Source organism: Rhododendron vialii, chromosome 5a (assembly GCF_030253575.1).
Source record: "Rhododendron vialii isolate Sample 1 chromosome 5a, ASM3025357v1".
Taxonomy (NCBI): Eukaryota; Viridiplantae; Streptophyta; class Magnoliopsida; order Ericales; family Ericaceae; genus Rhododendron; species Rhododendron vialii.
The window spans coordinates 10,303,257-10,321,546 of NC_080561.1; the positions used below are offsets into that span (position 1 = coordinate 10,303,257).

General features: G+C 40.8%; 2 protein-coding genes across 2 annotated transcripts; both read left to right on the forward strand.

The window, feature by feature from the left end:
- Positions 1-6,437: 6,437 nt before the first annotated feature.
- Positions 6,438-7,772, forward strand: LOC131326987 (probable carboxylesterase 12). Its single transcript, XM_058359930.1, has one exon. The coding sequence runs from the start codon at positions 6,590-6,592 to the stop codon at positions 7,520-7,522; it is 933 nt and encodes a 310-aa protein (XP_058215913.1). The 5' UTR covers positions 6,438-6,589; the 3' UTR covers positions 7,523-7,772.
- Positions 7,773-8,919: 1,147 nt separating this feature from the next.
- LOC131327191 (2-hydroxyisoflavanone dehydratase-like) lies at positions 8,920-10,247 on the forward strand. The gene has a single exon (XM_058360228.1). It carries the CDS (start codon positions 9,102-9,104, stop codon positions 10,026-10,028), a length of 927 nt encoding a protein of 308 aa, XP_058216211.1. The 5' UTR covers positions 8,920-9,101; the 3' UTR covers positions 10,029-10,247.
- The last annotated feature ends 8,043 nt before the right edge of the window (positions 10,248-18,290 follow it).

An 18,290-nucleotide genomic window follows, 5' to 3' on the forward strand; every position in this document is an offset into this window, starting at 1 on the left:
GCAACTACTCCAATACAGCCACAAGTGGGAGAGATGCTCTGAGTTTTGGGAGCGGTGATCCCAAAACTCATCTCTGTGGCTACCATGCTGCAATGAAGCTATTGGGTGTGGAAAATGAGGCAATGTCTCAGCTTTTTCCTCAGACTCTCTCCGGACCTACTTTCCATTGGTTTCTGTCGCTCGACATCTCCAAAAGAAGAACTTGGGAGGACATTGGGGCTGCCTTTGTCTCACAGTACAGCTACAACTCTCAGCTCAAGATGACTACTCGTGAGTTGGAGTCCACCAAAATGGAAGCAAATGAGTCCTTCGATGATTTCGTTAAGAGGTGGAAAGCTAAAGCCGCATTAATGACTGATCGCCCGAGCGAGAGGGATCAATTCCGCATCATCTCGCGCAATCTTCAGCCCGACTATGCTAAGAACCTTGTGTTGGTTCAAACATTTGCAAATTTTGAGACTTTCTTTGAGTCTGGTTTGACCATTGAGGATGCACTGCAGAGTGGAATTCTGCTTAAGAGAGAGTCCTCCTCATAGAAAGCGAAGCCGAGGGCTTATTCTGGAAATAATAGCGCGCTGTTTGGTAACAGCAACTACTCCAATACAGCCACAAGTGGGAGAGATGCTCTGAGTTTTGGGAGCGGTGATCCCAAAACTCATCTCTGTGGCTACCATGCTGCAATGAAGCTATTGGGTGTGGAAAATGAGGCAATGTCTCAGCTTTTTCCTCAGACTCTCTCCGGACCTACTTTCCATTGGTTTCTGTCGCTCGACATCTCCAAAAGAAGAACTTGGGAGGACATTGGGGCTGCCTTTGTCTCACAGTACAGCTACAACTCTCAGCTCAAGATGACTACTCGTGAGTTGGAGTCCACCAAAATGGAAGCAAATGAGTCCTTCGATGATTTCGTTAAGAGGTGGAAAGCTAAAGCCGCATTTATGACTGATCGCCCGAGCGAGAGGGATCAATTCCGCATCATCTCGCGCAATCTTCAGCCCGACTATGCTAAGAACCTTGTGTTGGTTCAAACATTTGCAAATTTTGAGACTTTCTTTGAGTCTGGTTTGACCATTGAGGATGCACTGCAGAGTGGAATTCTGCCTAAGGGAGAGTCCTCCTCATAGAAAGCGAAGCCGAGGGCTTATTCTGGAAATAATAGCGCGCTGTTTGGTAACAGCAACTACTCCAATACAGCCACAAGTGGGAGAGATGCTCTGAGTTTTGGGAGCGGTGATCCCAAAACTCATCTCTGTGGCTACCATGCTGCAATGAAGCTATTGGGTGTGGAAAATGAGGCAATGTCTCAGCTTTTTCCTCAGACTCTCTCCGGACCTACTTTCCATTGGTTTCTGTCGCTCGACATCTCCAAAAGAAGAACTTGGGAGGACATTGGGGCTGCCTTTGTCTCACAGTACAGCTACAACTCTCAGCTCAAGATGACTACTCGTGAGTTGAAGTCCACCAAAATGGAAGCAAATGAGTCCTTCGATGATTTCGTTAAGAGGTGGAAAGCTAAAGCCGCATTAATGACTGATCGCCTGAGCGAGAGGGATCAATTCCACATCATCTCGCGCAATCTTCAGCCCGACTATGCTAAGAACCTTGTGTTGGTTCAAACATTTGCAAACTTTGAGACTTTCTTTGAGTCTGGTTTGACCATTGAGGATGCACTGCAGAGTGGAATTCTGCCTAGGGGAGAGTCCTCCTCATAGAAAGCGAAGCCGAGGGCTTATTCTGGAAATAATAGCGCGCTGTTTGGTAACAGCAACTACTCCAATACAGCCACAAGTGGGAGAGATGCTCTGACTTTTGACTCCAATCGCGCTGCCGATGTCAATTAGGTTCAAAACGCCCAAAGCTACAGGGCCCAAACCCAACCTCGGAGTTTTTCTGTCTTCGAGGCACCTCTGTCCGCAGTGATGGAGAAACTTTTCAAATACGAGCATCTCAAGCCTTTGACCCCAACCTCCTCGCCAAAAGTCCTACCTGCTCGTTACAAGCCTCACATCTTCTGTGCCTTCCACCAAATGCCTGGTCATTCTACTGACGTGTGTTATTGTCTTCGACATGAGATTCAAGATTCATTTCCAACTCTTTGCCTCAACACAACTCTGACCCTCTGGTTGGTCAGATATCTATCACCTCCACTCAAATCAACCCTAGCTCCACCATATTCAATCCTAGCCACTATATCGTCTCAGAAAGCCAACCCAAACCAATCATATCCATCTCGTTCGAATTTGAGATTAACATGATGGCTGTAGGTTGGGTAATTGAGGTCTTCACTGCCGACACCTGGATTGACAGTAATGAGAAGCTTACAAAGGAGCGAACTGATGGGCTGAGGTCCATTGTTCATGGGAGCACCGAGTAGGTTTGGTCGAAGAAGCTGAGAAAGCCGAAGTGCTGTTGTTTGGGCCTGATATCCTCTAGATCCCACCTCTATGTGAGGAAGCCAAGGGTAATTAACAATGACAGTCGGTCCTGTCCAATTTTAAATGGCTCGATCACTTTGTATAGTGATCCGCCTATTCAAATCAACGACAGCCGGTCCTATCCAATTTTCAATGGCTCGATTATCTTGTATAGTGATCCACCATATCATCAGCGATGGTCAGCCATATCGTCTGTTTTGTCCATTCAGTCCACAACGACGATCAGATTATCGTCCGATAGTCCGTTCATCCACAACTAATTGTTCCCCAGGAAAGTCCACCTCGGCCTACCCTGAACGACTATCTCTACATCAATCTAGCTTCAAATGCATCTTCCAGCAGCCTTATTGCTTTGTCTCGGATGATCTTTGATAAGGAAATTGACTCTGATTCCCAATAGATGGAATTCATCCTGCCTGACATGACCTACCCGTGTTTGTTGGAGCGCTTTGTGCCGAGGATAGCTTGATCCACAGCAATGACGGCCTGTCCCGTCCAAATCTACAACGACAGCCTGTCCTGTCCAAATTCGATCAACAAGCGGCCATTCACTCGTCCACTTCTACTTCTATCCCTGGCAATGGACCGCCTGTCCATTCTACCAATTAGGTTCCTTAAGTTTACAAGTCTACTTTCCTAGTATGCTTTGCTCTGGATTGCCTTGAGGGGTGTCTAAAAATCTTTGACATTACTTGTACCAAGTCAATGGGGCTTCAAGTGCCGTCAAAGAGGGGCTACTGTAGACACCCCAATCTGGTCTTCCAGATTAATTTACTTTCGATTTTTGATTCTCCGATGATAAAATGGATCAAAAACACCTCGGGAATGATAAGTGTTTGAGCTTTGAGTGTTTGACACCCTTTTGAACCTAACCAAATTAGAGCCACTTCAAAAGCCAAAAACCTTACTGACACGCGTTGGTTGAGAGCCCGTGCGCGCAGATCAACTTGACAGGTGTTAGTCAATGGTCAAAGCTTGACTATTGACCAACGCGTGAGTAGGTAGTACACGCGCGCGACAGAATGACACCAGCGTGCGCTGGTCAAACTGTCAGGTGGTGGTCAACAGTCAAAGTTTGATCGTTGACCCTCGCGCCATAGCGCAACCCCTTGCGCCCCAGACTAACTCCCGCGCGCGTCAGACTGACTCCATCGCGCGCCGGAGCGCAATGCCTGTTCCCACCAACTTTTCTTGAGGTGGAAACTTGGCCACCAATGCAACCTCAGCCAGCCTCATGGACTGGCTGAATCCTTCTTTGCAGCCCATATCTACCTCTGTCTCTCTCTCTCCCTATAAATACCCTAATTGTTCATCCATTTGAAGGGTTCAAGTGTTCCAAAAAATACCAATTGTCAAGTTTCAAGTGATACAAAGCCCTAACCCTAATTCCAAGCAACACAAGCAACCTTGTTTTCTTGCTTCTATCACTCATGCTTCTTCAAGAATATAGCTTGTTCTTACACCCCAATCAACCTCACACTCAAAGCTCAAGCACATTTCAAACCCCAAAAAACCAAAGGTATAACTTACCTTTGTTCTGCTTTCTGTTCTGATCCCTGAGGAGGGCTAGCAGGGTCAAGGCTGATAGTCAATACCAGTCTTGGTCCTAAAGCTGGCAATGTTTCAAAAATCGTCATGGTAGGACCAGCGTGCGACACTCCGTTGCTACACGCGCTGGACCGCGTGGGGATTGGTTTCCTACTGTTCTATGTCTTTTTGTACATTTAAATCACTGTTAAGCATGAAAATAATCAGTTTACTGCATTCTTTTGTTAGAAATGCTAGCTATAGTTCAATATGTATTTTTGTTGTTATGGAGTACCACAGGGACCTTTCTGAACATACCTCAGAACCCAGAAACGTGTAAACCAAGCACTGGTCTGGTTCAGTCCTGCTCGAGCCAGAGCGCAACCATCGCGCGCCAGACTGCATCTGACCAGTGAGTGGCGATATCGATGTTTTGTTAACGCCCAAATTCTGAAGTGATTTTGGGTGTTTTGTTAACGCCTCTAACGATATCGAACAAAGCTCATTTTTTACAGAGACATTAAACGACATATTTAGAACAACATGAGCGGCTCCGATCATCTCTGTGCGACCCGAGCTGAGAGAAAATGAGATCTGTACACAGCTGCTGTGTACAAGCTGCTGTGCACGTAGCACAGCTCGTTCAAATAACCCAAGTTAATGTTCACTTATTATAGTACTTTATTGCCTAACTTATTAAAACGCACGTTGCTTTCAACGGTAATGCAAGGAGTATTTTTGGAGGCCCACTCTTGGATGGCCTTCTAGAACAGTACTTCATCATTTGCTAAATTAACCTATATACTAGTCTATCCAATATGCATGCCAAAAATACTCAAATACTAGTTAAAAATTTAACATCTTGCACTTATCGTAACTTTTTATTTAGCTCATCCATATACGATGGGTACCGCAATATTAATCCATGTACGATGAGTTCCGCATTAGGCTCCGTTCAGTTGCCAGAAATGTTGTACAGGAAAGTTATTCTCAGGAAAAGTGAAGTAAAGGAAAAAAAAATCTATTTTCCTGCGAGTGTTCATTTGACAAAATTTTTTTGCAGAAAAACTTAAATTTAGTGGTTCATTTGTCGAGAAAAGACACTTATGAGAAACTTCTTTATTTCTCATGGCTAAAAGTAACTTTGAGAGCTAACACATACCGAAAAATATATTTTATCAAATGCAAAGCCTTAACATGAAGCTTAAAAAATGAAGCTTAAAAATAAGTAGATGATAACAAAATAAACAAATTTTAAACAACTATGCTTGATTAGTTGCCAATACAAAAACTTATTGATAAACTGATGATTAGCAAGTATAAAACAAAACTGAAGACTAATGACAAGATAAATAAATACTTCCAAAAAAAATCAATTACTAATTTTTTCCACAACAATTATCTCAGAAAGCACCACAGTAATCGAAATTGTTGTTACTCACGTAAATCTCAAAGTGTCTTTTTAAGAATCTAATTCGTATTTTTTTGGTATTGGAGTCATTTGCTTTTTTTCTTACCTGCCAATTATTTTGGCCCCATAATGGAGAAAACGTTCCCGCAAAATCCTATGCTTTTGGCCGGATCACTTTTGCAAGAAAGTAAATCTTGCAGGACAACTTGAGAACATGTTTCCCACTACTTTATTGGCAACTAAATACTGCAAAAGCTACGGGAAAGTTGATTTTTCCATCCTTTCTTGTACTTTCTTGACAACTGAACGGGGCCTAATAGAACTCCCCGAAGTTTTTGACATTCGATTATTATTTATTATTTCTTAATGTTATTTATCAAAACAAATAATTGATGATATATGAAATATAATGCAAATATTTCACAGAAGTACGTTACTTTTTGATTTGGCACGAAGAAACTCAAAAAATCATTAAAAAAAATACTTTTTTTTTGCTCCAAAAATTTAAGTGGGGCTATTATTTTGGAAGAGAGGGAATAGTATTAACTTGTAGTACAATGCCTAAACTTTTGCTATATGATTTGTTTGAAACCAGTTGGAAACTTGGAAAGGAAAGGAAAATTAAAAAATTCCCGTCCCCTTGTTTTGTTTTAAGAAAGAAGATGAGAAAAAATTAAAAAAAAAAAAACAAACCAAGTTTTGGTAGTAACACATTTTCCTCTATATTTTCTTCACACTTTTATTCTTAATCGTTTTCCTTTCTTTTCCCTTTCTTTCATTCCACGAGTTTTTCTCTCTTTTTTCTTTCCATAAGTTCCAAACATACCCTAATTCCCGAGTGATTTTTCAGTGCCGAGCGGATATATCCTACGTGATACCTATTCGATGCATCCGAACCGTCCGATACACTTTTAGACGATTTGAATTGAAACTCTCTCTCTCTCTCTTCTCACCTCAACGCTTTCTCTCTCATTTTTCTTTCTTCAAATATGAGCCGTTCAAACATGAGATGGACGGCTCAGATGCTCGAAAGAACATCACATGGTATCTGCTCCACACTGAAATTTTTTCCCTAATTCCCCAACTGCCACACCTAAAACCACCTCCCCACCCCCATCTACCATCGTCTCCGTCACCATAACCCACGCCCCACGCTCCTTTTATTTTCTCCTTCTCTCTCCAAAATTCATCTCTCTCCTCTCTTTCTCTCTCTACGATGGATCCCGACACCAGCGAAATAACCCACCACTTCCCCCCGTTTTTCCAAATCCACAAAGACGGCCGAGTCGAGCGGTTCATGGTCTCCCCATTCGTCCCCCCAACCCTCGACCCCCAAACCGGTGTCCAATCGAAAGACGTCTTAATCTCCCCGGAAACCGGAGTCACCGCCCGGATCTTCTTGCCCAAAACCAACGGCCCAGATCCGATCAAAAAGCTCCCCCTCGTCGTGCACTACCATGGCGGGGGCTTCTGCGTCGGATCCGCCCTCGGCCCCGCCACCACCCAGTTCCTCACCCGCCTAGTTTCCGAAGCGAACGTCGTCGCCGTCTCGATCGACTACAGGCTCGCTCCCGAGCACCCGCTGCCCGTCGCGTTCGATGACTCCTGGTCCGCGTTGCAGTGGATTTACACCCACTCTAACGGCACCGGGCCCGAGTCATGGTTAAACCAGTACGCTGATTTCGGGCGGGTTTTTTTAACGGGCGAGAGTGCTGGAGCAACCATAGCCAATAACATGGCGGTTCGGGAGGGGACCGCTACGGATTTGGAGGGTTTGCGTGTTCGTGGAGCGGCTTTAGTGCACCCGTATTTTGCAAATGACAAACCGAACGCCATGATGCGGTACATGTATCCGGGGAGTAGCGGGACGGATAGTGACCCGATGATGAGTCCGAAGGCGGATTCGGATTTGGGTAAAATGAGTTGTGAGAAGGTGCTGGTGTTCGTGGCGGAGCATGATTTGTTCGGGTTGAGGCCAATAGGGGTGGAGTATTGTGAGACGTTGAGGAATAGTGGGTGGAAAGGGGATGTGGAATTGGTGGAGAATCAAGGGGAGGATCATGTCTTCCATTTGGTTAATCCCACCTGTGAAAATGCTTTGCTTTTGGTTCACAAGTTGGGTTTGTTTGTAAATGATGCTTCGGAATGATCCCTTGTCACATTAACAGTTCAGATCTCATCTCGACAACGAATGATTAAGATGAGGTATGGACCGTCGGATAGCCGAACGGATGATTCGGATTGTGCACAGCACAGTGTTATACACCTTGTGCATGGATAATACAAGTCTTTTGGCGTTCTTTTGTTTCTTACGAATAAGACTATCCTTTTTTGTTTTGTTAATGTTTATAGGAATGGCGAAAATCTTGAGAGGGAATGAAAATTTAATGTTATATCTCCATGATTTTCGTGTTTAGAATAGATTGGGATATGAGCATGATTCTTGATAGTAACATTTTTCAATCGAAAATCGCATTTTCAGACTAAGTCGAAATTCCGACTTAGTCTGAAGTAATATTTAATCGACGAAGAAAAATTGTAAAATTAATCGACAAAGGAATATTTAATCGACAGAGGAATATTTTAAAATTAATCGACAAAGAAATATTGTAAAATTAATCGACAAAGGAATATTTAATCGCATTTTCAATTTTACACAAGGAAAATTGACTTTTTGGCAAATACAGTACTCCCTCCGTCCCTTTTTTTGTGTCCAGTATTCCATTTTGGGCTGTCCCTTAATAAGTGTCCATTTTGTAAAGTTAGGGGGGTAAAAGTTAGTGCATTGTCTATTTTGCCCCTAAAAGTAGATTTCATCTTGAAAAGTTAATGAGTAAAAGTGTAATGATGATGGGTAAGTAGGGAAAGTAAAGAAAAAAGTTGATGTGAAAGGTGTAATGATGATGTCTTTTTAATAAGTTGGAGTTACGAAGCAGGACACTTAAAAAGGGACGGAAGGAGTAATATTTTTTCATTTATTAGTTTTGAGTCAAATTTTTATATATTATTGATTTATCTCAATAAGAAAAATCGACAAAGTAAAATTATTTGATCGAAAGTCATTTTTTTAGAAAGGATTAAAATAAGTCAAAAAGACTTTTGTCTTTATTCAAAATATTATAGGTTGCGATCATAAGGTTTTATTTTTTTCTCTACTTCTCGTCGAGATGAATCAATAATTTACAAAAATTTAACGAAAAACTAACAAATGCGAAAAAACTCAAATAAAGACAAGCAAAAAAAATCACTTTTACTTCTTTTTCCCCAAAACCACACTAAAGTATACTTCACTTGTTGCAACACCCAGGTGAAGCTTGGCTTTTGGGGCTTTTATCTTATATATTTTCAAAAAATACTTCGATAAAAGTAATAAAAAAAATTTTTTTGATTCCTTCCGTCGAGACGAATTAATGATCCCTAAAAATTTTGTACAAAATTGACGAAAACAAAAAAAATTAAATAAGGACAAAACGCAAAAAAGCCGAAAAACTACAAAAGCTGGTAGGAGAACAATGACAAAAAAGAAAAAAACCTACATGTCCGACTCCAGTTCCCTCTAGTAGTAGTAATTTCAAAGAACGAAATTTCAACTTTAATTCTCCAAACAACGACCTCAACTAACTTTCCCATCTACCACTGTAGCGGTGACTCACCAGTGACCCTTCACAAATACCCCACCTCATTCCCAATCTTTCTCCAACACTCCTCTCTCTCTCCAAATTACAGCAATGGATCCTAACACTAGTAGTGAAATAACCCACAAATTCCCACCATTTTTCCAAGTACACAAAGACGGCCGCGTCGAACGCTTTATGGTCTCTGGTTTCTCGCCCCCAACCGTCGATCCCCGAACCGGGGTCGAATCAAAGGACGTCGTGATCTCCCCAATAACCGGAGTCAAAGCCCGGATCTTCTTACCCAAAATCAACGGTCCAGATCCGAAAAAGCTCCCCCTCTTGGTGCACTACCACGGTGGGGGCTTCTGCGCCGGATCTGCCCTCGACGCCGTCACGGCCCCATTTCTCACCCGTCTAGTCTCCGAAGCGAACGTCGTCGCCATCTCGGTCGACTACAGGCTCGCTCCAGAGCACCCGCTGCCGACCGCGTTTGATGACTCGTGGGCCGCGTTACAGTGGATCGGCACTCATTTAAACGGGACCGGGCCCGAATTGTGGTTAAACAAGTACGTCGATTTCGAGCGGGTTTTCTTAATGGGTGAGAGTGCTGGAGCGACTATAGCTCACCACGTGGCTGTCCGGGTCGGGGCAACCCCGGGTCCGGAAGGCTTGCGGGTTCGCGGGGCGGTTATAGCGCACCCGTACTTCGCGATCAGTGAGCCGGATGAGATGCTCCGGTTCTTGTATCCGGGGAGTAGTGGGACGGACAGCGACCCGAAGTTGAGCGCGAAGGCGGATCCGGATGTGGGGAAAATGGGTGTCGATAAGGTTTTGGTGCTGGTGGCGGAGAAGGACGGGTTGAAGCCGAGAGGCGTAGAGTATTGTGAGGCGTTGAGGAATAGTGGTTGGAAAGGGGATGTGGAGCTGGTGGAGAATGAAGGGGAGGATCATGTCTTCTTCATGTTTAATCCTGATTGTGAAAATGCTTTGATTGTGGTTCAGAAGCTGGTTTCTTTTATTAATCAAGCTTCTCGATGAGAAGAGCCGCGAATAAGTTTTTTACCGAAGCGCTCAATCTCGATCGTTCGATGATCTTTTGGATGATTCAGATTAAAAACAGCCTATTATCGCTAATAGATTGTCTCTACCGCTAATAGATTATAATCTATTAAAAACAGTCTTTGTGAGTAAGTTATTCTCATGGATGAGACCTTTGTTGATTGGATTAATATAATATAGTCCAAGTTTTTTCTTTTCTTTTCTGTCTAATATGCATAGCTATTGGCTTTCCTGTTCCTATCGACGCTACGATGTATATATTCGTACACAGATTCACGCGTACATTTGGGTATGAGTCAATTGAGCTGGCTCTCATATCGAGAGTTTGGGTTTGTGTGTGTATATTTATAAAGTTCACTCTACCTCTTTCTAGTCCACTAAATCTTGCAATTTTGGCGAGAAAACAAAATGGAATTAATAGAGTTGTTTTGCATCGATCTATTTCTCAGCTATTTTATCTAGCTGTCCAATAAGTTGTGATATTCTCATTTACTTTAATTTCTATTATCACGTTTCCAAATTACCAAATTCCTTAAACTAATCCTACATAAGTTAGGAATTGATGTTGTTTCCCTCAAAAAGGAGAAACAACACTTTGACCGCGTGATAGCAATAAGAGGGCGTGTCAGAACCACGTTTTGTCTGAGTGTATAAAATTGACTTCTGAACATACGATTTGTGCGGAGTAGATATAATCTACTGCCAGTTTTTTTTTTTTTTTTTCTTTTCTTTTTCCCTCAGCGAAAAGGGCTTCAATTGTTTTTTTCAAGCAATGTAAAAAATGAAACGAGCATGGGACTTAAACGCAAAGAATGTAGTGGAAACAGAAGATGCTATAGATTTCCATTACTGAAAAATAGACATAGTGCTGGACGATGAATAACATTTTTATTTTTTATTTTTGTGGTAATGCAAGAGTCCCGAGGCAGTTTGCGGACACCTTGGGCTAATCTCTATAATCTCTCCCACAGCTGTTTCACATGTTTACGCCTGAGAATGAGGTGGCCTCAAGAATTGTTGACAAGGAGAATTGAACCTGAAACCTTAGGATGAAGCAAAACACATAAGGCTCTGTTTGGAACTCAGGGAACAGAAAGGAAAAGAAAGGAAAATTAAAGAATTTTCTCTCCTATTGTTTGGTTGTAGAGAAAGAGAGAAGAAAATAAAGATTTTGAGTGTAGTGAATAGTAAATTTTCTCTCCCATTTTTCTCTCATTTTCCTTCTCTTCTATTTTCTTTTCTTTTCTTTTTCTTTCCCTAAGTTCCAAACAGAGCCTAAGTCATAGGCCAAGACCACTCGACCAACCCCTCTGGGTTGATCCGTTGATAAATAACATGTTCATTCCTCTTTGCTCTACGAGTGCCATGGATGTATTCTTCGTCTCCTCTTTTCATACGGCCAAAAGGCCGCGGTTATATGATAGCACCGGATTTTTCTGATTCGTCTAATCCGCCTTTTTAAAGTTTCATTGATAGAAGGAAATGGTCTTTCTTAAACTGGAATATAATTCTATTCCCGTAGCAAGCATAACCAAATTGTTGGATTGGAATATTGGATACAAGCAACAGAAGGAGGAGTAGTAAACTTAATTAAAGACCGACGTTTCGGTCTCCTCCAAGTTAGGGACAAGTTTAAGCTTAGTTAAATTTATTATCCCGGTTCTACCCCGGCCAGTGATTACAAGACTATGATATATTGAAAACATCAAATTGATTGTGTATGGTGAAAGCCGCACAATAAAAAAATACAAGCAACAAACTTGTGCTCGCACATCTGTTGCACAAACTCTTGTTCATTTATTTTTATAATGATACTCCGAAGTATCCAAAATAAAAACAATACAAGCAACAAGACTGCCGGATTTGAAAAGAAAACAAGCGAAGAAAAAGTCTTGGGAAGGAATTTTTAACTTTTTAACTTAAAAACAAGAATAAATAATGTAGTAATTTGCACTAAATATTAGTACTCCAACGTTGTGCATCTATACAAATTTTTTATCTTAAATTTTTTCTCAAAATTGACATCAAACAAGGTGAAAACCACTGATGTCTGGAAGGGTTCTGTGCCCGGGAGTCGTGGAGCCGCAGTGGCGATTTTTGACTTTCTTACCTTGTATCTGCAATAGTGATCCTTTCTTTGCTGAGAGAAACTCAACTATGGTGGCTCCGCGCAATCTCAGCTATCCAAAAGTATTTTGAATGATCCAGATTAAAAATAATTTACTAATGGCCGAGATTGAGCGCCGTAAAACTTATTCACTGTTTCTCCTTGCATGAATAAGTTTTTCTCTTCTTCGTATTTATGAAAGAACTATTTGAAATAAAGAATATGAAAGGGGAGATAGAGAGTAAAAGACAAATAGAATTCCAAGATTTTTAGTTGGGGTCTAGAGATCAGGCCTTGCTCAGCTCAGTCATACGTTTTTGGATCATTGAAACTGTCCAAAGGGCTACAAACACCCAAAATTCGGAGCTCTCAGTTGGGAAAAATGATCCTCAATTTTCGGTAATCCATATGAATTGAGTAGGATCTCACTAGTACATTGAAGCAAAACCCATAATGGGTAGACAAAGTTCCACATAGGAAAGAAAAAACAATAAAATGAAACAGGATGAAATCGATCGGAAAAACCTCCGAAAGGCGAGTAGTTCGGCCAACTAAAAAGATTTACAAAAAAAAATTACCAGGCCTTGTTTGTGCCTTGTACATTAATCGGAATCCAACCACAAAATTGAGCAAATTGAAGGAGTTCTTGGATGGAAAATTAACAATGCAAAACAGTACCCAGTAAAACCCTTCATATTTCTCTGTTTCCTCTTGTTCTACGCGAAACAAACATAAGAAAGAAAGATATGGAATCCATAAAATGAAAGAAGCACCTTCAAGAAGTACAATCTATTATTTTAATTATTTTTTTGATTGGGACACTACTAATTTATTGTACTACTTTGGATAGAGCCTGCAATTGAACTAGTCTAGGCTCTGTGCAGGGAAAAATCTCCTCCCAATATCGCCTCTCCTCTCTCCGTGCCACTCCAAAGTGCCAATTTGTGGGCTTTTATTCCCACGATAATAATTCGAGTCATTCATTTCGTAGAAGTTGCAAAGTAAAGTACGTCAGCAATAATTAATTTAACCGGATACCAATAATTATGTGTAGAAATTGCATTTTGGTTCATAAAAATGAATGCTTTAATTAACTATAAAATACACTTGCGTTCATCTTACAGAATAAAATTCTAACCTGTTCATAATTGCATCAATACATTCTGAAATTAATTTTTACAAGCACCTTCTTCGGTACTGACTGCAAAAGCCAAGAGGTGAACGTTTTGGATTATGATTGTGGACAAGATGAATTTGAAGTCATACAAAGTCATACCAATTCCACCTCCCCTTTCCAACCACTACTCCTCAACGCTTCACAATACTCCACACCTCTCCGTTTCAACTCATCCTTCTCCGCCACCAACACCAAAACCTTCTCACAACCCACTTTTCCGAAATCCCGATCCGCCTTCGGATTCAACTTCAGGTCACTATCCGTCCCGCTGCTCCCAGGATAAGTGTTGAATTATCGGTATATTTAGCCGCTCCACATAGCGAGGGTAGAAGTACAAGAAGTCTTTCTGATCTTGTAACTATTTTCAGTGACTTGGAAGAGCAAATAGAGAAATTCGCATTGGTAGCAGGATTTGTTAGTGAACTATGGCATTTTATTGGCAGTGGTTTGTCTATTTGTTTATGGTGGTTCAAATATTTTTTCCCAAAGGAACTGGGCTTCTGTTTTCAAAATTAGTTTATTCTCTTGCAAGGACTTGGTTGGGCAAATAATTGAAGTTGCTTTACCAGATTTGATAAGCTCTTATGTATCTTTCAATTCAGAAGTTATGGATGCATTTGGATCTCTCTACAAATCAGGGGATCTATTGATACAGCACCGGAGCAGCTGGTCGAGGTTGAATTAGAGAGGGTATCTTTAGTTCAATCGGAGCAGATCGAATTACTTTGTTATGGTTGGTCTCATCACTGGGCAGCAGTTGGCTCTTGAAAAAGCTTCAATGAAGGGTAGGGATCATCTTTCTTGGGAAGAGGCTGAAGAACTTGCTTCTCAAGAAGAAGCTTGTAAAGCGCAGCTGGACAAACTCCATCAAACTTGGAACCAGAAGGACTCGCAAACTTCTTCTCTAATGAAGAGAGAAGCTAGTATTAGAAGTTCTCTGTTTTCTGCTGACATGCATTTTCAATCCCTAGTTGATGCTGAAGACGAGGGTGACTCGCACATCGTAAGGAGCGAAGCTCTTTTGGCGGCACTAGTTCATCCCTTTTCTGAGTTGGAATCAATTGATAAGGCATTGGCTTCGCATGGTGGACCGTTTGCTTCTTACTCCAATGGTATATCTCATCTTTCAGCCTTGATGACTGCGGACTCCGGTTGCCCCTTACCTGAATACATCTGGAAGTTTCTCAACATACTGAACAACCACTAGTGCTTTGTTTGGAAAGTTGGCGTTATGGATTCTTTTCTGGATTCGTGTAAATACGATACAGCTTCATCTGTTGGTCAAAACTTGGGATTTGATCAGCTTCTCAATCAAAAGAGGAAAAAGCTTGAACATCAACTTCAAGGACATATAGGGCAATACTTGAAAGAGCTGAGTTGGTCCTATTTGACTACATTAGACAAAGAAACATTAGCCAAAGAAATTGAACAATTAAAGCAACTGAAGGAAACAACAAACAAAATCACTTTTGATCATGCAAAGAAAGATTTCGGGGGCTGTAAGAAGAGTGCAACTTATGCTTGAGGAATACTGCGATGCTCATGGAACTGTTAGAGCAGCTGGATCAGCTGCTTCCCTCATGAAAAGGGAGGTGAGTGAACTAGTAGAAGAGTTAAGTTAAAATAAAAAATAAAAAATTAATCGAGTGGAAGAGACTAATGGGGATTAGGTTAGGTTTGTCTCCTTCACCTAATTATGAAATTGGTGGCTATTAACTTCTGAGATGCCTGCAATTGGCATTTGAATTTCTATACATTCATTTTCTTTCAGCGCAATATTGGTGCAAGAGGTTTCCGGCACTGTCTCCTGAAAATGGCCATCATTTTCCCTCTGTTATCTTTCGTGTTGGAACTGGGTAGTGTACTTTTATATCACTTTCCCAAGTAGACATCAATATGCGTTGTGTGACATCAGGGTCTCTAGCTCCACTTCCTCATCCGACGACATAAGGTATCGAGTTGGTGATTTAAGGTTTTGGTGGGTGTGGTATCATTTATGAATACTACTTTAGAAATTTGATGCTACTTATATCTCCATATCCTAATCCTATTATGAAGCGAAGGATTTAAAACAATATACAAGTCTCGCAGTGGTAAAGGGTGTTACACTTGAACAATAGCTACTAACAAAGTTATCTGTCCATGTTAATGTGTACAGTATGTGCGTGGACAGATGCTCTCTCTCTCTCTCTCTCTCTCTCTCTCTCTCTGGCGTTGTAAGGTCCATCCTGGATGAGGTGAAGATGATTTTCCTGTGTTGTGGCGATCGTTTTTTTCCTTTTGTTTTGTGTTGTATTTAATCATTTATTGCTCAAATTGTTACCGCATGGAATAAGTGCAGTAATTGGACGTTTGCTCTTGAAAGAAGATCTAGCGGTACGACGAATAGGACGAGGAAACAACAAGGTTTGGATTTTTTTTTTTTTCCATTGTAGTATAAGTTTGGTCTAATTCGCTTATTGTGAAATTAGTACTCAAAATTCCATTGTGCTATTGCTATCGATTTAAATCTTGTTGACCTAGTCGGACCAGCGCATTAGACTACATACTGTAATCATGTACTCCCTCCGTCCCTTTATTATAGTCCAGTATTCCATTTTGGGCTGTCCCTTAATAAGTGTCCATTTGGTAAAGTTAGTGGGTAAAAGTTGGTACATTGTCTATTTTGTCCCTAAAAGTAGATTCTATTTTGAAAAGTTAATGAGTAAAAAGTGTAATGATGATGGGTAAGTAGGGAAAGTGGAGGAAAAAGTTGATGTGAAAGGTATAATGATGATGTTTTTTTAATAAGTTGGAATTACGAAGTAGGACATTTAAAAAGGGACGGAGGGAGTAGTAGTTTGTCTTGAGTGGTCATGCATATTTTTTCTAAGAGGCATCTGCTAACTTTTTACTTGACAATTGCGGGCTAATTATATATGTCGTGCGGTAGTTATATATTGATGGACATTTTGCAACAGAAATACAATTTTCCAATTGCTCCGAGGAAAGATAGTTCATATTGATGGACATAATAAAAGCTAGTGGGCACTGGGTAGAGTTGCAACGTACGACTTTTCATAGATGTTCCTCCCACGTGCATCGCACGTGCTCCTCTACTAGTTGATAAAGAAATTCTGGCACAAGACGTGATATCTACAATTTGCAATGGAAATACAATTTTCCAATTGCTCCGAGGAAAGATAGTTCATATTGATAGACATAATAAAAGCCAGTGGCACTACGCAGAGTTGCAATGACTTTCCATAGATGTTCCTCCCACGTGCTCCTCTATTAGTTGATAAAAAAATTCTGGTACACAACGTGATATTTACAAAGCATACCGATTAGGTAACTTTGTTGACAACAAATCTATTCTATCATAATGTAGATAATTTATCAATGAAATAGCAATTTCCTATAAATATTAGGTGAATAAAACATTGGTTAAATACCCAAACATCCCTTGAAGTTTACCTCTTTGTCTTGCTCTCTCCCTCTTAGAATTTCGCCTATAGAGAGACCCCTTCATTAATGTTTTTTGTCCCGTAGACCCCTATCGTCAGGGTTCTGTCTAGAACTATTAAAATTTTGACATAGATTCTGTTAAAAGTTGTAAAATGTTTCGAGATTGCCCTATCTTTCCACCACCGGCCATCACTGTAAACAACTCTAACACAGTCAAAACCCTAAATCCCCACCACCTGCCGCCATGCTCACACCACTCAAAACCCTCAATCGCCAACCACCCACCACCTGTCACCACAACCACCACCTACCGCCACCTTCGCACCACTCAAAACCCTAAAATTGCCATCAACCCACCTTCTCAACCCTTGATCAACCCTCAACCAACCTTCGCCATCCTCCTTCAAAGCCCTAATCGGCGTCCACGATCTTCAAAATCCTATTTCGAAGCCCTAATCGAAGTCCCTACACCTCAAACCTCTATTTTGCAGTCATATTCGATGCCTAAGCCCTTCTAAACTCCATTTCGATCCTCTCTGTTTCGATTTCAAGTCTGCGATTCTTAGAATTGAAATGGTGAGATGGTGGTGAATGACGTGATTGTGGTGTTCGGTGGTGGTGTTTGGCCGTGGTGATGGGCGGCGGTGGAGAAGATTAGAAAAGGAGATGGAGAGTGTGGGTCTGCTATGGTATATTACCTAAGGGCAAATTAGGCTTTTCATTTTTTCCGTCCAATGGAGTTAAGTCCTCCAAATGAAAACGTTAATGAGGGGGATACGCAAGACATTAAGATGCACAGAATAATAAATTAAGGTAGTAGAATTTTCTTTAACAAGCATACTTGGATATATAATAGCAATTAATATTTTAGCTTTAAAGTTTATTTATTAGTAATATGCTTCAATGTGGAGGGAAATCATGTTTCCTTGCCCATTTGGCAAACCAATATCACAACTAAAATGTATTGGCATCATCTATTCTCTCTCAAACAATATCACAACCCATATATATATCCCCACTCTTTTTCTCTGCTTATTTTTGTTTTCTAGCTATAAACAGTAAAAACAAGAAGCCAACCGACCTTTCACTCAAAATGTTTGTCTCACGAATTCCCAATCCAATTATAGAAATAGGTCACAAAGGCCACATATTACTTATAAATAAACTTTAAAGCTAAAATATTAATCGCTATTATATATCCAAGTATGCTCGTTAAAGAAAAATCCTACTACATTAATTTATTATTCTGTGGATCCTAATGTCTTACCTTTCAGTGCCTTCAATTGATAATGATAGTGGATTGTTCTCACCCTTGCTATTTGCATATGAGTTGATAAATACATAATCTTTATGTATTGCAATGACAAGAGATGTGAATATGTTTTATTCACCTCATAGTTATGTGAAATTGCTATTTCACCGATGAATTATTACATTATGATAGATTTGTTGTCACCAAAGTGACCTAATCAATATGCTTCGTAGATATCACGTCGTGTGCCAAAAAATT